The sequence below is a fragment of the Lampetra fluviatilis genome, chromosome 16 (assembly GCF_964198595.1).
Source record: "Lampetra fluviatilis chromosome 16, kcLamFluv1.1, whole genome shotgun sequence".
Taxonomy (NCBI): domain Eukaryota; kingdom Metazoa; phylum Chordata; class Hyperoartia; order Petromyzontiformes; family Petromyzontidae; genus Lampetra; species Lampetra fluviatilis.
In genome coordinates, this window is record NC_136290.1 from 1,402,828 (window position 1) to 1,430,369 (window position 27,542).

The following is a 27,542-nucleotide window of genomic DNA, read 5'->3' on the forward strand; positions in this document are numbered from 1 at the left end:
TAAAGTGTTTATGAACATGCTTAGGTACCAGGGCAAGACCTTCAAAGGCACAGCAACTGTCACCATTGGTCCATATTACAACTCTAACGCATGGATTACGAAGGATGTTAATGTAAGAAAAACACAATTTCAACCTAAATCTTTACATATACACAAATTATGCCTTCAGGTCTCCTTTGCCCCAACATGTATATTTGTATAAGGTGTTCATTTTGATGATTGTAAGCCACTCATGAAAATGAGGCAATTTTGGTCTAATAGCGCTAGCTGCTGACGGAAAGTGGTAAATGCAGTGTACGGCAGTACACATGTCAGCAGACGACAGTATACACGGGGGGAAGACAACTTGGGAGAGTTCATGGAGGGGTCCATCTGGAAGCCCCGGGAACCTGCTAGTAGGTTCCAGAAAGGGGGCGTGGCCAGGGCAGAGCAAGAGCACGCCGGGAGCATAAGAGGGAGCCCTGAGCGAGAGTTTGGGGCTGTTGCTGGAAGTGGATCACCTCACCGTGCTGTTTCGCCACCATCATCGCCGCCATCTTCACCATCATCATCGCCGCCGTCTTCACCATCACTGGGCGCCGCTAGCTAGACAGCCTGCAAACTGTTCTAGCTCGATAGTGCCGCTGATAATAGACGGTTGTGTGTACAATATATATAGTGTGCACCAAAGTAGGGTGCGTTTAGCCCCATTGTGTGCAAGAATAAAGGAAGGTGCCTCCAAATACTACTGTCTCCGAACTATGTCACTAAACTTGTTTAAACAAAATTAACATGAAACTTGGACAAATGAAAAAGATAATTGGCAATACTATTGTTTTTTTATCCTATGCTGGAATTGTTTTACCATTTATATGCACATTATCACTTAACACCAACAATAACCGCCATTCTACACTCAGTCGCGATGTGCCAAACAGAAGCTGCTTGGGTATGCAGTGACTGGGCATGCAGGCTATATGACCCAGCCAAGGCAGCCTCGCCTGTCAGAGGACCTTACTAATGGGACTTTCCAAATGTATAAAGGTTTTGTTAACTCCTCACACAATCCAGTCTTTTTAAACTGAGGATCGATCATAGGCAAGCCAGCATGAATGTTTCAACCCAGCACAGATGTTCCTTGAATCGGTCAACATTTCACAAGCATATAGAAGAGAGGAAATACATGTTTTAAATAAGATTCTGAGCGAAGTAGGGAGTGATATGACAGGTAGCTTCTACACAGCGTTATGCAGCTGATGAAAATATTCCGCTTGACTAATTCAGAGGGAGACCTTCGCTGACAGACAAGAACTAGTTATAAGCACACTGCCCAGGTAGCAAAACTTCTCTATTCTTATGAAGAGTAAATTGTTTCAAATACTTAGGGACAACCATCACATACAATGAAAGATCTGACAACGAAGTTAAAACCAGAATAGCTGCTGCAACCAGACGCCTAGTAAACCTCAAAAGCACATGGAAAAATAAAATTATATCAATCACATCTAAAAACTAACTGCTACGAGTAATAGTTATTTCTACAGTGCTGCCAAGCAGGGACACTTTAATACAGAGACAAAACAAGATATAAGCATTTGAGATTAAAGGCGTAGACGACTATGAGAAATACCACGCAGAGATTATTGCTCAATCATATCAGTTCTGTCACAAAATATTCGTTGATGAGATTAAAGAAAACTGCAAGACATGTGATGCAGAAAGAGGGACTATCCAGGGCATGGGAGAAGTAAAATGAATGAGGATGACCCAAGAACAATCATATGACAAATGTGATGACACAATCTGATAAGTCAGTACAATGCGGAACAAAGACTATGAAGGGCTGGCAAAAGTTTGACAATTGATGGCCAAGGCATCAGTGGTACCCTCACCACCATTATGGTTAAATGATAGGTGATGATGATTATGACTTTTTACCAAACATTGAAATTTGTACTTATTTCACCATTCATTTCAGTAATATTGACTCGTAAAATAAAATACCTTTAACCTATTTTTTTGTTCAATTTTTTAGGTTGATGGAAATGGATACTTCACTTTCCGCCGGAGTGAGCTTATGCAGCTATTTTCTGCCAATACCTCAGAAATATATGTTTCAACAATCTCAGTCGTCATTACCGATGACGCAACAGGTATGTATGTTGAACTTCTTTCGTGCCGTATGTAGCCAACCATGCTAATCGCAGGTGCATACATTTGTGATCTCATTGCACATAGAGATGATTCGCTAAATAATTTGTGATTTTCTTCAACAATTCATCCACCAGTGAGGTGATGTAGTAACGTAAAAAGTGTTCTTTACACAGAAAAAAAATGTGAATTTTAGTTGCATTGTGGATGCATATATAAGTTTGATCAACACAGCAATAAAAAAATGCTCTTAACTACTTTCACAGATTCTAGCCTTTCAATAATTTTTCATTAATAATGTATGCATTGGTTATAGCCTAGGGTTTGTTTATCAAACCTGCATTAAATGTGTCAATGGACAATGCTTAGTGTGTAAATATAATGGTTTTATTGCTACCAAACAATGTCCTGTCAAGATATTTTCACGCATGACAATATTGTGGATATTTACTAAATTGTGTAGGTGTATCCATGGATAGTGGATAATTTTAAGTGACAAAACAAGGAATGTGATTCATCTTCTTGGTTCTTTCGGTAAAGTCACGTAGAAGGGAAGTAATAAAATAATAAAAATAAAACATAATAAAATAATTCTCACGACGTTTCGGCCACAACGCAAGCAGCCGTCCTCAGGTGAAACCAGGTCTGTCGAGGCGACAGCGTCTGAATGAAACAGCACACGTGCTTGGAGCATATATATAAGCTGGGTTGGAAGGGAGGGGGAAAGGGCGCCTTGACAAAAGAATTTGCATATCAATAGGAATTTAGCATATTTATGGGAAATGTAGGTATGTGATTAGTACTACTTATGCCCGTGCATTATGCAGGATTAGCAGGATCCAAGGGAGGGGATATGGGAAATGCAGGTATGTGATTAGTACTACTTATGTCCGTGCATTATGCAGGATTAGCAGCATCCAAGGGAGGGGATATGGGAAATGCAGGTATGTGATTAGTGCTACTTTGCCCGTGCATTATGCAGGATTAGCAGCATCACAGGGAGGGGATAGGGGTAGCATTAATAAAGGGAAGAAGTGTTAATAGTATGTAGCTGCAGTAACTAAAACCACCACGTACACAACTAAAGTATAAACTACATAGTATCATCATTATACTAAATACACTCTACAATAAGCTGAGTTACTAACAGTAAGTAATACATTACAATTCTACGTCGTAAAAAATATAATATGCTTCCATCTAAACTTTATTCTCTTACATCACACGAGTCTACACCGTACTATATACTGCCATAGACAAACCCAACATTAAATTATATACTGTATTGCTATAAACCACCATGTCTCGGACCGCATCTGTGAACATAAAGCAGACTTGAAACACGGTAGGACAAACACCTCAGCCGTGGCAGATCACTGTTACAATTTAGTGGGCTCACATGATATTGACTTCTCCAAGACAGAGGTTCTCTGCTACCATGAGAGATTCGTTCATGAGGCGATCCACATATACAAACACAGAGACAATTTCAACCGAGAAGATGGATTCTGGCTTAGCAATCATTGGAAGGACATAATAAACCATTTCGGATCTTAAATGATTGTGTTCACGTTTACGGTGACTTTCAGACCGCGTTCCACTCACTGGCATTGTATTCTCCGCAGGGAATGGATTCTTTGCTCCGCTGCATTGACGTATTTTGTTTCTTCCTCTTATTATCTTTCACACGGCGGTCAACGGTACAATGTATAATAACAAATAGTATAAACATGTATATGCTTAATACAATGTACAAAGTAATATATAGTATCGTAATTGTATAGTGAATATACAGCAGTGTGATACACATTAGGGTGGGTAGAATAATACATAGTGTAATATTACAATGGATAAGGTATAGGGTGGTTTATAGCAATACAGTATGTAATTTAATGTTGGGTTTGTCCTATGGCAGTATATAGTACGGTGTAGACTCGTGTGATGTAAGAGAATAAAGTTTAGATGGAACCATATTATATTTTTTACGACGTAGAATTGTAATGTATTACTTACTGTTAGTAACTCAGCTTATTGTAGAGTATATTTAGTATAATGATGATACTATGTAGTTTATACTTTAGTTGTTTACGTGGTGGTTTTAGTTACTGCAGCTACATACTATTAACACTTCTTCCCTTTATTAATGCTACCCCTATCCCCTCCCTTGGATGCTGCTAATCCTGCATAATGCACGGGCAAAGTAGCACTAATCACATACCTGCATTTCCCATATCCCCTCCCTTGGATGCTGCTAATCCTGCATAATTCACGGACATAAGTAGTACTAATCACATACCTGCATTTCCCATATCCCCTCCCTTGGATGCTGCTAATCCTGCATAATGCACGGGCATAAGTAGTACTAATCACATACCTACATTTCCCATATCCCCTCCCTTGGATGCTGCTAATCCTGCATAATGCACGGACATAAGTAGTACTAATCACATACCTGCATTTCCCATAAATATGCTAAATTCATCTTGATATGCAAATTCTTTTGTCAAGGCGCCCTTCCCCCCCCCCCTCCCAACCCAGCTTATATATATGCTCCAAGCACGTGTGCTGTTTCATTCAGACGCTGTCGCCTCGACAGACCTGGTTTCACCTGAGGACGGCTGCTTGCGTTGTGGCCGAAACGTCGTGAGAATTATTGTATTATGTTTTATTTTTATTATTTTATTACTTCCCTTCTACGTGACTTTACCGAAAGAACCAAGAAGATGAATTCCTGCAGTCACGAAAGCTTTAAATCGAAAAGGAATGTGATGTTATCCACACAATGGCTTTTATTACAAATTGGGCCCTATTCCATCATTCAAATCTATGCTGGATAAATGACTAATCAAGTCGTCTCAATCTACCACGAATCCATAATATAACAATCCGACTAGCTCGTGCACATGTTTTGATCTCATCAAACTATCTCTACAATGGTCAACCTCTGGGGTGTATTACCTCCTTGGCCATTAGTCTTGACGAAGTCATCATTTCCTCTGGTCAAGCCCACTTAATTTTTGTAACAGTCAAGATGATGTCTTTGACGATGTTCTCCAATCCTACTCAACATCGTGTATGAATATTTTCTATCCACCAATTTGCCAGTTTAATATGTACACTCAAATATATTCAAGCATATTAATCTCACCATATTTTGAGGACTGTATTTGAATCCAGTTCAAGAAATTACCACGGCCATTGCTATTGATGCTACCACAGACTCTCTGCAACTTTCCTGCTTCATCTGCACAGTCATCTTCACGTATCCTGGTGCAACCTGCTCTTCTTGACAAGTCTCAATGCTTTCATTCCACTTTATATTATGCACGTATATGTGTCTTACCCTTTCCCATTGGGAGATTCATAATATATCCTGTATGTATCCAAATGCACATGCCAGATTTATTTTTCTAGTTTGAGATGTGTTTCTTGTCAGCTTTAAGCAGGCGTTAATATGTGTCACTGTATGATTGAGTGAGCTGAAATGTAACAAATCAACTAAAACGTGCCTCTAGCCCTTAAATATATGAATTGGCATTCACCCAGGGTGAAAATTATAGTTTAGTTTATTGCTTAACCCCACTCATATATTTAAATTATATCACACCTTAAATATCTTTGTTTTAAAATTTTTATCTGGTATTCAGTTTTTTTATAAATGTTGACAGTTGTTAAGACGACGTAGCATCTGTGCTGATATTCTGCTTGTTGTTGTTGTTCTTAAAGGCATGAGAAAGGAAAAAAACACCTGGGTTATTTTTTCAAAGAACAGAGTTGAAATTAATTTAAATGGAGATTGGAGATTCATTCCTGGAATTAACTTTAAAAGTAATGTAAGTATATTTTAAAGAATAGTATTTTATTATTATAACTATTGTCAATGTGCTTCAAGAACTTTACTCACAATTGGAAGTTTTCAGGTTAACATTTATGTTTTGAGTCAGTTCAGTCTATTCAATATTTGGGGGTAATAAAATAAGTACCCCTCTAAGAAGCCATAATGAAATCCAATAAGTAGAATGGCTCCTGTCACGAGAATGTATAATGTCCACCGCTGGTTCAAGACAGCCATCATTGCTCATACTGAGCAATGCTGGCTGTCACATTGCAATACTACAAACTGTAAATATAAGTTTACATGTTTTATTGCAATGAAAACTTACCCATAAACTCAGCTCTCAACAAAGTACCTCGCCACTGACTCAAGTTCCGATCCACCATATGGTATCCCGCTGAATCTCACCAAGTTCCAGAGAACGTGTGTTGGTGTAACCATCAACCTCATAAGAACATCAACAGGCTGCTGCACACATCTCTTTCATTAATTAAAATTTAAAGACAAGCCACATTGCAACTGTGGTGATGTAACCCAAACTATGGACCATATAGTAAACTACTGTAGTCTATGCTGCTTGAGCTGAGGAGTAGCGAAACTACACAAACTCTCTCCTGCAGATTCATATTCTTAGGTTTTTTCGGTAAAGTCACGTAGATGGAAAATATTAAAAGAAAAATAAGAAGTAAAACAATTGTTTAAATAAATTAAAATAAATAAAATAAAAAATAAAATAAATAAAAGTAAAATAAAATATAAAATAAAAATCACGACGTTTCGGAGGCAACACAAGCTTCCGTCTTCAGGTGGAACCGTCACAGCACGATTGCTGTATCAAGTAAGAGAAATTCCAAGAAAACAGTCCTTGTATATATACTGGTTGAGGGTGGGAGGAGCCAAGGTAGGCCCCTGGATATTATTATTGTGAGGTTCGGTGCGGCTGAAGCACGCTGCTAGGAATGAGCCTTTGTTGTGTAGACTGGTTGAAATGGGAGGTTCCAAGAGTTGTTAAGGTGCGGCTGATGTAAAGATGCGGTTGCTGTAAATGGGACTGAGCCTTTGTTATGTAGAGGTGGTGCGGCTGAAACCGCTGCTAGGAATGAGCCTTTGTTGTGTAGACTAGTTGAACTGGGAGGTTCCAAGAGTTATAAGGTGCGGCTGATGTAAAAGTGCGGCTGCTGTGAATGGGACTGAGCCTTTGTTATGTAGATGAAACAGCACTTTGCTACGTTGCTGGGATTAATTCTAGATTTGCCAAATATGTGTGGCAAAACTTAAAGCAGGAAAACCAGTGTGTGAAAAAAGAAGAAACTATACGATAACTGAAGAATAGTGCCTGTCAAATAAGATGGTCCAGATATGTGTAGTTAAATCTTTTTTGCATGTTTAAGTACATCTTTCCAATGATTACTGAGTTTGTACCCATCATCACGGTTGAAATTATGTCTGTGTTTGTATATTTGGATGGCTTCGTGTACAAACCTTTGATGGTAGCCAGGAGGTTTGCAGAGCGCCTTGGTCTCGGAAAAGACAATTTCATGAGAGCCCACAGCATTGTAGCAATGATCGGCAACGGCAGAAGAATCAGTTTTGCCGTGTTTCAGATCTGACTTGTGCTCGCAGACACGATCAGAGATATGACGTTTCGTTTCTCCAATGTAGCAATCACCACAGCTGCAACTCAGTTTGTAGACTCCAGGGTATTGTAAGTCAGGAATGACAGGCAGCCCTCTCATGGCTAGCAGACATATCAACATTAGCTCCTGAACACATTACCATACATGATAATATAATTGCTTATTGAGCAGAGAACCTTTGGTTATGACTTATTCATTTTATTTTTTCAATTTTTGTCTGAATAAAATTGACATGATTGAAAGTTACTTATTATTGTTTTAAAATGAAACAATGTAATGCCATAATTTAAAAAAATGTGATGTATTGAAATGTAATTTCAAGAAGGAAATTTTAAGCTCTAATTAATTTTGTTTGCATAATTTACAGATAATACTTTATCTGGTAGATGGACTGCCACTCACTTCAAAAGACCGAGAGACAAAGCTTACAGTGTCAGTCAAACAGTACATATCATCAATTGAGCAGATGAGTTGCCCTGGGATCAATAATGGATCTCAGATATTGGATCAAACTGATGCCAATTACACAGTGCCAACGAACGGAATTGTTTTCATCGATGTGCCAACTTCCAAAGAAGCAAATTTCCTGACTCTGGAGGTATGAACCATCCCAATGTATCAATAGTTAAATGTTAAAATGCAATGTAATCGAGGGGCTGTATTGTCTTGGTGTGGTCTTAAAATTGTTGTTGTTTTGCTGCATTGCCCAAAACTTGCATTTGCTCTTGACAAATTTGCAGGTACAGCAGTCCCTCGGTTAAAGTTTTTAATCTGTTTTATGAAAACTGTTGTTAACCAAAATAACCGTTAGATCGAATATAGGAATTACATGTTAAAACATTAATCCGTTCCAATACGACCAGAAGTTGACATTTTTTTACTTTAAAACATAGTTTATAAGGCTAATTGTTTTCCTACTCTTTTTTTTCGCGAATTCATTTCAGGGGCCGTTGCAACCACTAATAATTCACTTATAAGCTGCAAAAATAAGTAAAAACCACTGAGTCTGCAAGAGAGCTGTTTCCACTGCCAAAACAGAAACCAATGTAAACAAAGCCAGTCGAGTTGTAAACGCTCATAAATGGGCTGGTTGAGGCATGCTCAGCCCACTAAACGAGCACTCGTATTGGCTGAAATTGGCGCATGCGTGCATAACGTAAACATACCGTTTATCAAAATTTAAACTTTATTCACAACTATACAGTTCTATGGGAGGCGAAACGTGAACCGAAAAACCGCTAACCGATATCATTGTTAACGGAGGGACTACTGCATGTTTGTACTTCCACGCTCATATATATATGTTTTGTGACTGGCTTAACTTTTATCTAGGTTACTCGTATAACCTTTATTGTATTTCTTGTTGATGTAACTTTCTGACCCACCCGACTGGACATCTGTGAAAAGAGCTTAAAAACTCACCAGTTTCCTCCAGTATGAATACATATTCTGATTCTGATGTACAGGCAATCCTTCACTCAGGTAAAATTGACTTTGGCTTTGCTTAGAATTGACGTTGTCTAATGTGTCTGTTCATGGTGTATTTATTGTGCTGCATCTAACAGGGGATTTGTGTTTGTGTGCACGTGTTTACATCAAGGCACGATTTGGTGAAGTAGTTGTTTGTAATTCGATATCAGCATGGGTGAGTTTTCAAAATGGATCATTTTTGCACGTGACAGCCAGTGAAACCAATGTCAAGGTGAGAATCCTGAAACTTGACACCATCGATTGTGTATACTTCTTTGTTGCATATAGAATGTTGCTTATGACTTGTCCTTAAAGAAAGGAATTCTGCAGTGGGTGTTCAAATCACACATGACCAGGTGAAGCATACGTTACTTGCCCTGATGGAATAATAACAGACTCACACTATGTTCACAATATGCGTCATTACCGATTTACAGGGTGAGTAATTTACTCTTCTCCCTGCACAATCAAGCCTGATATTCCAAAAATAAACGCACAATTGTTTTCCTTCATGTACTCACGTGTTCAACATGTAAACTTACATAATATGGAAGTTTTTACAATCATTTCACCCTTTACAAACCTCTGCTTTTTTCTTTAGGTTGGGAGCCCAGTTTCCTTCACATTAAAAAGCTCAGACAGCAGCATCACCAAAGTGTCTTACCAGGTAATGCTGTTTTGCACTCAAGCTACGTTTTTAGCTCTAAGCAGGCAAATATTTCAATACTCTGTGATTTACAACATAAATATACATTGGGCCAACACTACCTGTTACAAGAGCATGTTAGACACTTATTTCCTACTAGCGGGAAGTACCTGGCATTGCTCGGGGGTAAAATATATTTCAAAACTTATTTTAGAAACATAACATATATACACAAATACTAAACTATTGTGAAAGCCCAGCGTTCCATTTGTCCAGAATTTTTTTTATAAGAGGATTGAAGAAGTCCTGAATGTAAAGTAATAAAAAGTGGCAGGTGAATAGTTGTCTAAAAGGTTTCTAAAAATTGTCGACCCCCCCCCCCCCCCCCCATAAAAATATATTTTTACCCCCCCGTACGCATATATACCTACACACGCTACATACAATAGTGAGTAGTGTCTAGTGACTGTAGCAGTATCTGATGACTATAGCAGTATCTCCTGACTGTATAGTCGTATCTACCAACTCTGCAGCAGTATATACTGGCTATAGTAGTATCTACTGACTGTAGTATTATCTACTGACAATAGTAATATCTACCAGAGCCTACGGACGCATCTATAGTAGTAACTACTGACTCTATAGCAGTATATAGTGACTAGCAATATTTACTGACTGTAGTAGTATCTACTAACTCTACAGTAGTATATACTGACTGAATAGTACTATCTACTATAGTACTATCTACTGGCTAAAGCACAGCAAGTTAGCACGGTAGAGGGCACAGGTGGTGCATCAGCCAGTCATCTCAGTCGACCCGTGGCACCTGGGTCTGCCCCGTGACCTCCTGCCAGCGGGCGTTCGACACTTCACGTGAACTCACGGTGCACATAACCTGCCACAAGAGTCGTGGTGACGTCAACACCACTTAGTGGCGAATGGCGGTTGTTGTTGTTGTTGTTGAGTCTATGTATGTACGTGTGAGTCGATATGTGTGTGTACGTCTATGTGTGTGTGTGAGCCGATTTGTGTGTGTAACTACATGTGTGTCTCTAAAGTCGATATCTGTGTGTGTGAGTCCATATGTGTTTGTGTGCGTGTAAGTCGATGGGTTTCTATGTGTGTGGGTCGATGTCTATGTGTAAGTCCATGTGTGTCTGCCTTTTTCGCTCGGGCAACGCCGGGTACTTACCGCTAGTATATCATATAAGGCATCTGACACATCAGCGTTGCCTGCTTCCCACTGCTAATGTTCATTCATCTTTAGAGGGGCATAAGCCACCACTACCATTCCTTACCTACTGTTGATGGGGAGATGAACCCATAAGAGCTTGGGACTCACAGCTTGCCACACCTTGATTTCACGTTCCCACACGCTCCCACAACCCCTTTATTATTTTCTCTAAAGTCGATATTTCACGCTCCCACACCCCCTTTATTATTTTGTTCAAAAAAAAGAGCTACTTCATATTTGGTAATTTTTTACCACTCGTGGTGGCTGGAGCCAGAACCAGTTCACATGTATTCCAGAGATCAAGTGGTACCGGTCCAGCTTCCAATAGAAGAATGGCAGCCTCTCCTTTGCTGTGAGCATTTGGACATTCCACGTGGCCAACCTCAGCGGTTTCCTATTTTATTCTTGAGGAACCCTGAGGGGCAGGGGATACAGTTTGGCTCTGCCAAATGAGGTTTGTCCAAAAGACGTCATGGATGCCTATTTCCCCACAGTTTACAGCACAATCTTATTTTGGTATTTTTCAGGTTAATTGAACGTATTTCGCACCGTAGTCAACTATATTAATCGGAGGTAATTAATGTGGAGGGGTTACTAGCCCCGAGCATACACTTTAGAGCACTTACAGGCTTAAATACATAATCTAACACGAAGCGACACACATACACACAGCTAGACAAATGTATAAATTACCAAACTGCTACACACGGACAAGAAATACTATATACATGCGCTTACATTTTTTACCGTGTCAAAAATAGTGATGGGAAAATATTTAATGATTCCTACATTTTCAAATCTATTTACCTTCACAGATATATACAGGGTTTCTGAAAAGTCACTCCCTATTTTGAAGCATAATCACTCCAAGAGTAGTGTAGATAGTGTAACCATCTTGCCATTAATTGCAAGCTAAACCATTACCATTTATTTGAGCTCCACCACATTTTTCATTAAATATTCCTACATGGCTTGATGATCATTTCGCCAGTCAATGGATAGGCCGTAGAGGGCCAACAGAATGGCCTGCTAGAAGTCCTGATTGAACACCTTGTGACTCCTTTCTGTGGGGCAGGGCCAGAGAAGAAGTTTACAAATCGCAACCAAGGAAAATTGATGAACTTCAGATAAAAATTTGTGAAGTGCTATGTAACATGCCAGAATTTGTTTTTCTAAATTTGCCCAAAATGTACCTTTAAGGTTACAGAAGTGTGTTGACAATGCTGGTGCCTCTGTTTAATTTTAAGTTTGTATAAAGTAAATGCTAATAATGAATGTATAAATCAGTTAAATACATGTATTAATATCTTATTTAGTTTTAGAGGAATACTACTTTAAAAATCGGATTAAACGACTTCATGAGTATTCTTATTTTCTTACATTTCAGGTACAACGACGATGGTTACCTTTCCAACTGTAAGTTTAAAACAATATTTTTCCAACAAAAAATCGAACGAGAGCAGTAACATATGTGAAATCTGTGAATTTAATGGTACCTGGAATGGCTCGTGTCACATGCAGGAGCATAGTGTCCAAGATGCTCCCTAGAATGGCGAGATGTATCGTTGCACTGAATCATTGTTTAGGCTCTACTCTTATAAAAACAGCAGTATGAATCCAGCTGCTATAATATATTTTCTTTTGAAAAGTTAACTCGAACTTAAACCTATGAAAAGTTAAATAGAAATCACGTAGATTGCCATGTTTGTACTGATCAGTTTAATGTCTGTAAATGTTTCAGATGCTGAATAGTGAGTGGTTCATGATGAACCTGGTGGGCAAGTCTGAAAACCAAGAGCTCTTCAACACGTCGCTGTATACTGGATATAATCCTCGGTTAAACATCATTATTCAGTGTGATCGATATTTCTATCAGCCGGGTCAGACAGTTCAGTGTATCTTATTTGGTGTCTATGGCAATCGCTTGCCTTACTTCGGACGCTTTAACATCTCTCTGCAGGTTTGTTATTCTCTGAGCTGCCGTAATTGTAGTTATAAACATAACCTTGCGCGTAAAGGACATGCACTTGTTTATTATATATATTGCTTCCACATATCCAATTATTATCATGTTTAAATGAACCATTCTGGAATGTAATCATCAAATGACCAATTTCTAAATAATAATAAATGCATTGTTTAGACAAGTAACATTGGCTAATGTGTATATAAGGGCTCACTTGGCTAACTGTGCTGATGCTACTGGTCTTCAGAGTTCTGTGGGGGACGTAAAGAAGACCTGGCAGAATGTGCAGGGAGAGAAGGGCGTTGTATCACTGCAGTACTCACTGTCTGAGACGGCGCTAGAAGGATACTGGTATCTGCAGGTGGAGGCAGAAGAGGTAATAAATTAATGATACTAACTCCAGCTTTCCTTTCGTGAAAAGGCCTGCAAAATGCAATGAGGGAAGGGTATGCAGATTTAAAAACCGCTCTTAATAAGTGACGTCGTATCTGAAGATAACCCAGCAGATTAAAAATTGTCTCCAGATTTGTTTTACTACTCAAAATAGAGGCTCATAGTACTGGTCATCAATGCTCAGTCTTTAGTTTATATTTCTGTTGGAGGGGGTGGGCATAACAAGGTTGCTTGGGTCATGCTCTGCTAATTCAAAAATAAATCCCACCCGTTAGAGAGGACGTTGAGCTGTTTCTGCCGTTTACATTATCAGGGACATCAGAGTGTAAGGCAAGCGGCATGTCTATAATATTCCTGATATACTGTCTCCTGTAAATTTCCATACCAAAATTCGCCTATTTCTGAAACAGTTAAGCAAAACATGATCGGAGGCCCTGCATTATGTCCCAACGCTGCAACACTGCTGCAGCTGTGAGCCAGAAACTAAGGATAACAGTGTTCCTATTATGTACATATAGCACCTATTAATACCTTTTTAAAAATGCATAAAATGTGTTCCATATTGGGTAAATATTGTGTCATGGCATAGCCACCAAAGTCAAATAATCTTATAAAAAAGTGCATGAATATACTGTCTCATAACTAAGGGTTATAGTAGAAATATTGTAAATTGGAATTTGTCATAATCCAGAGCCCTTTACCATAAGGTGTTCTCGCAACATTTGGGACAGGTTCACCTGGAAGGTTGATATGAAAGCCAGAATACCTATATTTGTGCTGTGTTCATAATGTTGCTTACAGTAGCTTTAATAATTAAAAACGAATGTGGGAAGGGTCTAGCTCTGTATATATGTTTTATTCTGATCATTTGTTTCTTTTAAAGCATGCAACCAATGGCTACTGGAATGCATTTGAAGTTAGATACTATGGTGAGTACTGCAACATTTTAACAATGTATTACCATACTCTTCTTGGTTCTTTCGGTAAAGTCACGTAAAAGGGAAGTAATAAAATAATAAAAATAAAACATAAAATAATTCTCACGACGTTTCGGCCAAAACACAAGCAGCCGTCCTCAGGTGAAGACCAAGTCTGTCGAGGCAACAGCATCTAAATGAAACACCACCACGCTTGGAGCGTCTATTTAAGCTGGTTTGGAAAGGGGGGGGAAATGCGCCTTGACAAAAGAATCTGCATTTGAAAAGGAATTTAGCATATTTATGGGAAATGCAGGAATACGACTAGTGCTACTTGTGAAATGCGTAGGAGGTGGGCGGGGGGTTTTCAAATTCATATTATGCCAATGCATTATGCAGGATTAGCAGCATCAAAGGGAAGGGGTAGGGGTAGCATTAATAAAGGGAAGGAATGTTAATAGTATGTAGCTGCAGTAACTAAACAACCACGTAAAAAGCTAAAGTATAAACTACATAGTATTATCAGTATGCTAAATATACTCTCAATAAGCTGAGCTACTAACCGTAAGTAATACATTACAATTCTAGGTCGCAAAAAATATAATATGCTTCCAGCTAAACTTTTTAAACTTTTTCCTTACATCACATGGGTCTATCCCGTACTATATGCTTCCATAGACAAACCCAACATTAAATAGTATACTGCATTACTGTACACTACCCTATGTCTTAGAATAATACATAGTGTAATATTACACTATGTATTATTCTACCCACCCAACTGTATACCACACTGCTGTATATTCACTATACAATTATGATACTATATATTACCTTATACATTGTATTAAACATTACACTTTAATACTATTTATTATTATACAATATGCTATACACTATACCATTGACCGTCGCGTGAAAGGTACTAAGAGGAAGCAACGAAATATGTCAATGGGAGAGTGGTGGTGGGAAGCTTGCAGCGGAGCAGAGAATTCATTCCCTGCGGAGAATACAAGATATATAGTCCATGTCAGTGAGTGGAACGCGGTCTGAAAGTCACCGTAAACGTGGACACAATCAGTTAAGATCCGAAATGGTTTATTACGTCCTTCTAATGATTGCTAAGCCGGAATCCATCTTCTCGGTTGAAATTGTCTCTGTGTTTGTATATGTGGATCGCCTCAGGAACGAATCTCTCATGGTAGCCAGATGGCTTGCAGAGAACCTCTGTCTTGGAGAAGTCAATATGATGTGAACCCACTGAATTGTAACAGTGATCTGCCACGGCTGAGGTGTTTGTCCTACCGTGTTTCAAGTCTGCTTTATGTTCACGGATGCGGTCCGAGACATGTCGTTTGGTTTCTCCAATGTAACTGCTACCAAAGAGGCAACTTAGTTTGTAGACGCCAGGGTACTGTATGTTTGGAACCACATCTTTTATAGACGGGACCAGATCACGGATTTTATGTACTGTGTTGAATCGGATCTGGATCTTGTGTTTAATCAGGATTTTGGAGATCGTTTTTGTGACCCCAGCAATGTAGGGTAAGGTGATGGTCTTGAGAGGCTCCTCAACTGGATCCTTCTTGATGGTTGGAGTGATGGCTTTGCGGATTGTGTAGTCGGAGTAACCATTAGCCTTAAGAGCTTGGCGTACGTGTTTGAGTTCACTGGCAATGTGTTCCTGGTCGGAAATGCATTGGGCTCTATGGTATAGAGTCTTGATGAGGGAATTCTTCTGGGATGGATGGTGGTGGGAATCCAGTTTTAGGTAAACATCCGTATGGGTGGCTTTCCTGTAGACAGAGTGGCTCATTGAACCATCAGGTCTACTTTTAATTAGGACATCCAAAAAGGGTAGCTTGCCATCTTTTTCGACTTCCATGGTGAATCTGATGGCTGGGTGTATGGAATTGATGTGGTCGAGAAATTGGTCTAGAGCAGGCCGGCCATGTGGCCAGATGACAAACGTGTCATCTACATACCTCTTCCATAAGGTCGGGCGTAGAGTGGCAGTCTGGATGGCGTCAGTCTCAAATTTCTCCATGAAGACGTTGGCTACAACCGGAGATAGAGGGGAGCCCATTGGGGTGCCCTCAGTTTGCTTGTAGAAAGTTCCATTCCAGGTGAAGTATGTATTGGTTAAGCAGTGTCTCACCAGGGGGGGTACCCCAGCATTCAGTCCTCGATGAACCAAGTCTTCAATGATTGCGATGGTGTCAGGTACAGGAACTTTGGTGAATAAGGAAACCACATCAAAACTGACAAGCAGGTCGTCTGGGGACAGGGAAATCCCCTTGATTGTCGATACCAAGTCAGTAGAGTTTAGTACCGCAGAGGTGGTTTTTCCAGTGAAAGGCAGTAGGATTTCAGACAAAAAACGAGCCAGTTTGTATGTGGGGGAGTTGATCGTAGAGACAATGGGACGAAGAGGTGTATCTTCTTTATGTATCTTTGGCAAGCCGTATAATCTTGGTGGCCTGGCTGCAGAAGGTTTCAACGAGAACTGTTTGGTCTGATCAATTAATGCGGTTGAATCAGAAATGATTTGGTTGGTGTTAGAGACGAGGCTGTTGGTGGGGTCTCTTTTTATTTTTGTATAGCTGCCATCGTTGAGTAGTTCTTGAATTTTGTTGTTGTATTCTATTTTGTCCATGATGACAGTGGCATTGCCTTTGTCGGCTGAGAGGATGACAATATCATCCCTCTTTTTTAATTGCGCTAATTCAAAACGCTCATCTTTGCTGATGTTGCTAGTTGGCATCTTAGCGTTTTTGAGGGTTGCAGAGATTTCAGATCTTGCTACGTCTGCAGAGATGTGACTCAGGTGACTCAAAAAGTTTAGCTGGAAGCATATTATATTTTTTGCGACCTAGAATTGTAATGTATTACTTACGGTTAGTAGCTCAGCTTATTGAGAGTATATTTAGCATACTGATGATACTATGTAGTTTATACTTTAGCTTTTTACGTGGTTGTTTAGTTACAGCAGCTACATACTATTAACATTCCTTCCCTTTATTAATGCTACCCTACCCCCTTCCTTTGATGCTGCTAATCCTGCATAATGCTTGGGCATAATATGACTTTGAAAACCCCCCGCCCACTTCCTACGCATTTCACAAGTAGCACTAGTCGCATTCCTGCATTTCCCATCAATATGCTAAATTCCTCTTGATATGCAGATTCTTTTGTCAAGGCACATTTCCCCCCCCTTCCAACCCAGCTTAAATAGACGCTCCAAGCGTGGTGGTGTTTCATTTAGACGCTGTCGCCTCGACAGACTTGGTCTTCACCTGAGGGTGGCTGCTTGTGTTGTGGCCGAAACGTCGTGAGAATTATTATGTTTTATTTTTATTATTTTATTACTTCCCTTCTACCTGACTTTACCGAAAGAACCAAGAAGATGAATCCCTGCAGTCACGAAAGCTTTAAATCGAAATTTAATACCATACTCTTTGGTTCTTTCGGTAAAGTCACTTAGGTATACAATCAAATGAATCACGACGTTTCCGGCGCAACACAAGCGTCCGTTATCAGGTGGGAAAGCATGGTCTGCTGCTGAGGCAGATTGTTTTAAAAGGTTTGAAATGATTCTAGCCCAAGGGTCATAAAGAAGTGGCCGGGGCTAGTGATGTTAATGTGAGAAATTAGCATGTAACTGTAAGATAGGAGGAGAGTGGCCTCCTTGACGAGGAAGTGCAACCCAACAGGTGCAATCCAAAGGACATGTGAGTATGAGAGTACAATCCAAAGGACATGTGAGCATGAGAGTGCAATCCAAAGGCATGAGAGTGCAATACAAAGGACATGTGAGCATGAGAGATCTAAGAGAGAGGCACAGATAGAGAGAGACACAGAGAGTCGGAAATAACATCTGACATAGGCAGGTAGGATGGAAACATCACAGTCAGGTAAAACTTTATCTTGTTAATAACGTCCATCCAATGATTGCTCAGTTTGTACCCATCCTCTCGGTTGAAGTTGTGTCTGTGTTTATATATCTGGATGGCTTCATGAACAAATCTCTTAAGGTAGCCGATAGGTTTGCAGAGTACCTCCGCCTTGGAAAAATCTATTTCGTGTGAGTCCACAGCGATGAACCAATGATAAGCAACGGAAGAGGTATTAGTCCTACCGTGTTTCAGATCTGCCTTGTGTTCATGAACGCGGCCCGAGACATGTCGTTTCGTTTCCCCAATGTAACTGCTGCCGCAACACCAACTCAGTTTGTAGACACCAGGGTATTGCATGTCAGGAATCACATCCTTTACAGATGGGATTAAATAACGGATTTTGTGTACTGTGTTGAAACGAACCTGGATTTTGTGTTTGTTTAAGATTTTGGAAATCTTTTTGGTAACTCCTGCTATGTACGGTAAAAGTTATGGTTTTGTTTGGATCCTCAGAAGGTTGTCTCCGCATGGCTGTGGTGACAGCTTTGCGGATGGTATGGTCCGAGTATCCGTTCATCCTGAGGGCTTGGTGTACGTGCTCCAACTCACTGGCTAAGTGGTGCTGGTCGAAAATGCAATGGGCCCTATGGTGTAGTGTTTTGATGAGGGAATTCTTCTGGGCTGGATGGTGGTGGGAGTCAGGCTTTAGATAGGCATCCGTGTGGGTCGCTTTCCTGTAGACTGAATGTCCCAACGAGCCATCAGGTCTCTTCTCGATCAAAACATACAGGAATGGTAGCTTGCCATCCTTTTCCACTTCCATGGTGAATTTGATGTGGTTGAGAAATTGGTTCAGTGCTGGCAGGCCATGTGGCCAGATGATGAAGGTGTCATCTACGTATCTCTTCCACAAGGAAGGACGTAGGGTGGATGTCTGGATGGCATCTATCTCACATTCTTCCATGAAAATATTCACTACCACTGGCGGTAAGGGAGAACCCATTGGGGTAACTTCATTTTGTTTGTAGAATGTACCATTCCAGGTGAAGTATGTGATGGTAAGACAGTGCCTTACCAAAGTTGGTACATCTGGATTCAGTCCTTGTTGTACCAAGTCGTCAATGATTGTAATAGTGTCAAGCACAGGTACATTGGTGAACCGAGAGACTACATCGAAATTGACAAGCAAATCATCCTGAGACAGTGAGATGTCCTTGATTAGAGAAACCAAGTGAGCTGAGTTAAGTACAGCTGAGGTGGGAGTCTCAGACAGAAACCGGGCCAGTTTGTAGGTGGGTGAGTTAATGGTGGAGACGATAGGACGGAGCGGGGTACCTACTTTGTGGATTTTTGGAAGGTCATAAAAGCCATCCAAATATAGAAACACAGACACAACTTCAACCGAGAGGATGGGTACAAACTGAGCAATCATTGGAAAGACGTTATTAACCAGGTAAAGTCTTAACTGACTGTGATGTTTCCATCCTACCTGTCTGTCAGCTGTTATTTCTGACTCTGTCTCTCTCTATGCCTCTCTCTTAGATCTTTCATGCTCACATGTCCTTTGCATTGCACTCTCATGCCTTTTGGATTGTACTCTCATGCTCACATGCCCTTTGAATTGCACCCGTTGGGTTGCACTCCCTCATCAAGGAGGCCGCTCTCCTCCTATCTTACAGTTACATGCTAATTTCTCACATTAACATCACTAGCCCCGGCCACTTCTTTATGACCCTTGGGCAACACCCATTTCAAACTTTTAAATCAGTCTGCCTCAGCAGCAGACCATGCTTTCCCACCTGATAACGGACGCTTGTGTTGTGCCCGAAACGTCGTGATTTATTTTATTTTATACCTACGTGACTTTACCGAAAGAACCAAATAGTATGGATTCCTGCAGTCACGAAAGCTTCAAATCAAGAATCTATTACCAATTGCAAACTTCCTATTTTGATGCACAGCTTGTAATAAACTTAACATATTTGAGCACAGCTATTGTAGCCACAGATTATCCTATTAATTTTACTCAAGGAACGTTCAGAGTTGAGACACCAAACCAAATGCAATACATATGGTGGTTGTTAAATGTGTTGGCAAACAAACACACTTTTTGTTATTGCACCCTAAATTTTGATTGCTTCAGATACCACTCCAGAAAAAGTGCAAATGTGTCTGGCAATAGCTCTTCCTATTTATGCATACAGTAGTTGGGGATGAATTCATGTGTACTAATATAGATGTATATATTAGAACTTGCTGATATGAACCTTATGGTGGGACCCCGGGGTCCCGAATAAACGGAAGTAAAAATCCTGATTAATTTATTTTTGGCGACTCCGTCCAACCGCGCACATAAACGCCGCGACCCAACTGGTGCGGATCATTCTGTTGTCATGTCGTCCAAGCGCAGTGAGGACGAATGCGCAGAAGAAATAAAACTTTGAAACTTTGATTAGCGCATCATGTAGAGCTCGTCGAGAGGAATAGATTGCCGTATCGTTCGCCTTCAACAGACATAAAATGACGTCGCAACGCAGTTTATGCGAGAGCCGGGGGCTTATGGGACCCCGGGGTCCCGCCATAAAGTTCATATATAAAAAAACAACTATTTCAAAAGGTCTTGGCTTTGGATATTTGGATAATTTAATTTTAAGTATGTATGAATGTTGAACTTCTTTCACACCGTACATACCCAACCGTGCTAATCGAAGAATTTGGCATTTCTGAGAAAACACACAATCGAAAGGATAAGACTCAAAGGTTCAGAATGATGGGTTGTCCACGCAATTAATACATGGCTGCTTATGATGGTGATTAGATACTATCACAGAATATCCGTAGACAACAATTTGCTTAAGGAATTATAAAACTAGCTTAAAGTTGCTTTTCTGAAACCAATACCATTAATTTGACACCCTGTACTAACCAGCCTGTCTTACCTTGTGCATTGCCTCCTGTTTGTTAAATGTTAAATTTTATATTTAATGTAGGAGAGATTGTGATTTGTTTATGAAGGGAATCATGTGTAATGGTGTATTTCCTGCAGGAGATCAAGCTTGCTGGAATGGCATATATTGTTTCTTGCATCATATATTGTTTATTTCATCATCTATTTTAATATATTTGCAGACTTTAATGCGTTGTTATACCATATCCAATACAAATATTTATGCTATAAAGCACAAACACGCCTACTGAATCTATGTATATACTTTAGTCTTCCAAAGTGTTTTAAGATATTTTCTGACTAACATGCTTCTTCTCTCTGGAAATCTTTAGTGGATATTGTGCTCATTGACGTCCCACGCTACTTCGATCTCAGTGGAAGTGACGACCTCTCTGGAGTAATATCTGCATGGTAAGTTCACATATTACATAACTCCCAAGGCTGATGCATGAGCAGTAATTATCAGTCTGACAGTGCCACAGGGATATTTCAAAGGACTAAGAAATTTCTTCCCATCCCAAAAAACGGTTTTAATTTCCCTATATTTCCCCTTATTACTGAACAAAAAATTCTAGACACAAGGGTGTCCCAACTTAGGATGCTGGAGGCCAGGCACAGTGACACAATAACAGCAAGGTCAGTGAAATGGCCTAGTGGTAGCGAATGTCCTGCTTGGTGCAGAGGTTTACGGTTCTAATCCAGCAGCCACCCTTGAACTTCTAACTTGAACTTCTTTCACAGCGTATATACACAACAGTCCTAATCAGAAGTAATAACCCTGGTTATTACTGTTGGTGTAATAACGCACCATCTGCTTAATAATAATGTGTGCGGTCTGCTTTACAGTGGATGTTCAAGATAATCTAACGTAATTTGCAAGAGTTATTGCAAGATAATTTGCAAGAGGCCATATCATTGTGTGCTGGGGCCATGGTCCACATTTGCCTACAAATTTATTAATTATACAAATGATAAACATTTTCCCCCAACTGGCAAACTGATGCCTATTTGCAGGCCAGGTGCTGGGTCACATTGTGCCCACAGGGACATCTGCAAATGTGGGCACCTTTTCCAATGACTGAAATGAGATGTCATTTACAGCCCTCTGTTATGAGGGCTGTTAATGAGAAATATGGCTCAAGAGATAGCACTGTGACTATTCCTCCAATCCTGGCTGAGATGAAGCACAACTCACTGACTTTCATCAGAAAGCTTCTGATTGAGATGTGCCTACACTGGCACAAAGCATGGCAGATCGATAAACAATGGGGCTGGCATGGCGCCCATGGCATAGATGGTGGGAAAAGGTCCAAGTGGATTCTAAAATTAGATATAGCATAATAGCTAACGCTTGGCTTCAGGGCTGGCCAACCAGACTTAAATGAAAGATTCATTTGAAAAGCTCATGAAAGTTGTTTGTTAAAACATTTGTTACACTCCACTTAAACAATGCAAAAAAATCTGAATATCATGCAAGATAAACTCATCTCAGAAAATGTAATATTTGTGTTTATATTTGTAAATGGCATAAAGTGTTTATGAACATGCTTAGGTACCAGGGCAAGACCTTCAAAGGCACAGCAACTGTCACCATTGGTCCATATTACAACTCTAACGCATGGATTACGAAGGATGTTAATGTAAGAAAAACACAATTTCAACCTAAATCTTTACATATACACAAATTATGCCTTCAGGTCTCCTTTGCCCCAACATGTATATTTGTATAAGGTGTTCATTTTGATGATTGTAAGCCACTCATGAAAATGAGGCAATTTTGGTCTAATAGCGCTAGCTGCTGACGGAAAGTGGTAAATGCAGTGTACGGCAGTACACATGTCAGCAGACGACAGTATACACGGGGGGAAGACAACTTGGGAGAGTTCATGGAGGGGTCCATCTGGAAGCCCCGGGAACCTGCTAGTAGGTTCCAGAAAGGGGGCGTGGCCAGGGCAGAGCAAGAGCACGCCGGGAGCATAAGAGGGAGCCCTGAGCGAGAGTTTGGGGCTGTTGCTGGAAGTGGATCACCTCACCGTGCTGTTTCGCCACCATCATCGCCGCCATCTTCACCATCATCATCGCCGCCGTCTTCACCATCACTGGGCGCCGCTAGCTAGACAGCCTGCAAACTGTTCTAGCTCGATAGTGCCGCTGATAATAGACGGTTGTGTGTACAATATATATAGTGTGCACCAAAGTAGGGTGCGTTTAGCCCCATTGTGTGCAAGAATAAAGGAAGGTGCCTCCAAATACTACTGTCTCCGAACTATGTCACTAAACTTGTTTAAACAAAATTAACATGAAACTTGGACAAATGAAAAAGATAATTGGCAATACTATTGTTTTTTTATCCTATGCTGGAATTGTTTTACCATTTATATGCACATTATCACTTAACACCAACAATAACCGCCATTCTACACTCAGTCGCGATGTGCCAAACAGAAGCTGCTTGGGTATGCAGTGACTGGGCATGCAGGCTATATGACCCAGCCAAGGCAGCCTCGCCTGTCAGAGGACCTTACTAATGGGACTTTCCAAATGTATAAAGGTTTTGTTAACTCCTCACACAATCCAGTCTTTTTAAACTGAGGATCGATCATAGGCAAGCCAGCATGAATGTTTCAACCCAGCACAGATGTTCCTTGAATCGGTCAACATTTCACAAGCATATAGAAGAGAGGAAATACATGTTTTAAATAAGATTCTGAGCGAAGTAGGGAGTGATATGACAGGTAGCTTCTACACAGCGTTATGCAGCTGATGAAAATATTCCGCTTGACTAATTCAGAGGGAGACCTTCGCTGACAGACAAGAACTAGTTATAAGCACACTGCCCAGGTAGCAAAACTTCTCTATTCTTATGAAGAGTAAATTGTTTCAAATACTTAGGGACAACCATCACATACAATGAAAGATCTGACAACGAAGTTAAAACCAGAATAGCTGCTGCAACCAGACGCCTAGTAAACCTCAAAAGCACATGGAAAAATAAAATTATATCAATCACATCTAAAAACTAACTGCTACGAGTAATAGTTATTTCTACAGTGCTGCCAAGCAGGGACACTTTAATACAGAGACAAAACAAGATATAAGCATTTGAGATTAAAGGCGTAGACGACTATGAGAAATACCACGCAGAGATTATTGCTCAATCATATCAGTTCTGTCACAAAATATTCGTTGATGAGATTAAAGAAAACTGCAAGACATGTGATGCAGAAAGAGGGACTATCCAGGGCATGGGAGAAGTAAAATGAATGAGGATGACCCAAGAACAATCATATGACAAATGTGATGACACAATCTGATAAGTCAGTACAATGCGGAACAAAGACTATGAAGGGCTGGCAAAAGTTTGACAATTGATGGCCAAGGCATCAGTGGTACCCTCACCACCATTATGGTTAAATGATAGGTGATGATGATTATGACTTTTTACCAAACATTGAAATTTGTACTTATTTCACCATTCATTTCAGTAATATTGACTCGTAAAATAAAATACCTTTAACCTATTTTTTTGTTCAATTTTTTAGGTTGATGGAAATGGATACTTCACTTTCCGCCGGAGTGAGCTTATGCAGCTATTTTCTGCCAATACCTCAGAAATATATGTTTCAACAATCTCAGTCGTCATTACCGATGACGCAACAGGTATGTATGTTGAACTTCTTTCGTGCCGTATGTAGCCAACCATGCTAATCGCAGGTGCATACATTTGTGATCTCATTGCACATAGAGATGATTCGCTAAATAATTTGTGATTTTCTTCAACAATTCATCCACCAGTGAGGTGATGTAGTAACGTAAAAAGTGTTCTTTACACAGAAAAAAAATGTGAATTTTAGTTGCATTGTGGATGCATATATAAGTTTGATCAACACAGCAATAAAAAAAATGCTCTTAACTACTTTCACAGATTCTAGCCTTTCAATAATTTTTCATTAATAATGTATGCATTGGTTATAGCCTAGGGTTTGTTTATCAAACCTGCATTAAATGTGTCAATGGACAATGCTTAGTGTGTAAATATAATGGTTTTATTGCTACCAAACAATGTCCTGTCAAGATATTTTCACGCATGACAATATTGTGGATATTTACTAAATTGTGTAGGTGTATCCATGGATAGTGGATAATTTTAAGTGACAAAACAAGGAATGTGATTCATCTTCTTGGTTCTTTCGGTAAAGTCACGTAGAAGGGAAGTAATAAAATAATAAAAATAAAACATAATAAAATAATTCTCACGACGTTTCGGCCACAACGCAAGCAGCCGTCCTCAGGTGAAACCAGGTCTGTCGAGGCGACAGCGTCTGAATGAAACAGCACACGTGCTTGGAGCATATATATAAGCTGGGTTGGAAGGGAGGGGGAAAGGGCGCCTTGACAAAAGAATTTGCATATCAATAGGAATTTAGCATATTTATGGGAAATGTAGGTATGTGATTAGTACTACTTATGCCCGTGCATTATGCAGGATTAGCAGGATCCAAGGGAGGGGATATGGGAAATGCAGGTATGTGATTAGTACTACTTATGTCCGTGCATTATGCAGGATTAGCAGCATCCAAGGGAGGGGATATGGGAAATGCAGGTATGTGATTAGTGCTACTTTGCCCGTGCATTATGCAGGATTAGCAGCATCACAGGGAGGAGATAGGGGTAGCATTAATAAAGGGAAGAAGTGTTAATAGTATGTAGCTGCAGTAACTAAAACCACCACGTACACAACTAAAGTATAAACTACATAGTATCATCATTATACTAAATACACTCTACAATAAGCTGAGTTACTAACAGTAAGTAATACATTACAATTCTACGTCGTAAAAAATATAATATGCTTCCATCTAAACTTTATTCTCTTACATCACACGAGTCTACACCGTACTATATACTGCCATAGACAAACCCAACATTAAATTATATACTGTATTGCTATAAACCACCATGTCTCGGACCGCATCTGTGAACATAAAGCAGACTTGAAACACGGTAGGACAAACACCTCAGCCGTGGCAGATCACTGTTACAATTTAGTGGGCTCACATGATATTGACTTCTCCAAGACAGAGGTTCTCTGCTACCATGAGAGATTCGTTCATGAGGCGATCCACATATACAAACACAGAGACAATTTCAACCGAGAAGATGGATTCTGGCTTAGCAATCATTGGAAGGACATAATAAACCATTTCGGATCTTAAATGATTGTGTTCACGTTTACGGTGACTTTCAGACCGCGTTCCACTCACTGGCATTGTATTCTCCGCAGGGAATGGATTCTTTGCTCCGCTGCATTGACGTATTTTGTTTCTTCCTCTTATTATCTTTCACACGGCGGTCAACGGTACAATGTATAATAACAAATAGTATAAACATGTATATGCTTAATACAATGTACAAAGTAATATATAGTATCGTAATTGTATAGTGAATATACAGCAGTGTGATACACATTAGGGTGGGTAGAATAATACATAGTGTAATATTACAATGGATAAGGTATAGGGTGGTTTATAGCAATACAGTATGTAATTTAATGTTGGGTTTGTCTATGGCAGTATATAGTACGGTGTAGACTCGTGTGATGTAAGAGAATAAAGTTTAGATGGAACCATATTATATTTTTTACGACGTAGAATTGTAATGTATTACTTACTGTTAGTAACTCAGCTTATTGTAGAGTATATTTAGTATAATGATGATACTATGTAGTTTATACTTTAGTTGTTTACGTGGTGGTTTTAGTTACTGCAGCTACATACTATTAACACTTCTTCCCTTTATTAATGCTACCCCTATCCCCTCCCTTGGATGCTGCTAATCCTGCATAATGCACGGGCAAAGTAGCACTAATCACATACCTGCATTTCCCATATCCCCTCCCTTGGATGCTGCTAATCCTGCATAATGCACGGGCAAAGTAGCACTAATCACATACCTGCATTTCCCATATCCCCTCCCTTGGATGCTGCTAATCCTGCATAATTCACGGACATAAGTAGTACTAATCACATACCTGCATTTCCCATATCCCCTCCCTTGGATGCTGCTAATCCTGCATAATGCACGGGCATAAGTAGTACTAATCACATACCTACATTTCCCATATCCCCTCCCTTGGATGCTGCTAATCCTGCATAATGCACGGACATAAGTAGTACTAATCACATACCTGCATTTCCCATAAATATGCTAAATTCATCTTGATATGCAAATTCTTTTGTCAAGGCGCCCTTCCCCCCCCCCTCCCAACCCAGCTTATATATATGCTCCAAGCACGTGTGCTGTTTCATTCAGACGCTGTCGCCTCGACAGACCTGGTTTCACCTGAGGACGGCTGCTTGCGTTGTGGCCGAAACGTCGTGAGAATTATTGTATTATGTTTTATTTTTATTATTTTATTACTTCCCTTCTACGTGACTTTACCGAAAGAACCAAGAAGATGAATTCCTGCAG

The 27,542-nt window shown here is 39.9% G+C and overlaps 1 protein-coding gene across 1 annotated transcript in view; it reads left to right on the plus strand.

Annotated features, from left to right (window-relative positions):
* Positions 1 to 27,542, plus strand: part of LOC144936430 (CD109 antigen-like) — a 119,759-nt gene that overhangs the window by 36,962 nt on the left and 55,255 nt on the right. Inside the window, exons 8-13 of the mRNA XM_078863480.1 lie at positions 25 to 112; positions 2,015 to 2,132; positions 5,857 to 5,963; positions 7,970 to 8,200; positions 9,203 to 9,304; positions 9,674 to 9,739. Of these exons, the coding sequence (XP_078719606.1) occupies positions 25 to 112; positions 2,015 to 2,132; positions 5,857 to 5,963; positions 7,970 to 8,200; positions 9,203 to 9,304; positions 9,674 to 9,739 (712 nt within the window). The remainder of the gene's footprint in view (positions 1 to 24; positions 113 to 2,014; positions 2,133 to 5,856; positions 5,964 to 7,969; positions 8,201 to 9,202; positions 9,305 to 9,673; positions 9,740 to 27,542) is intronic.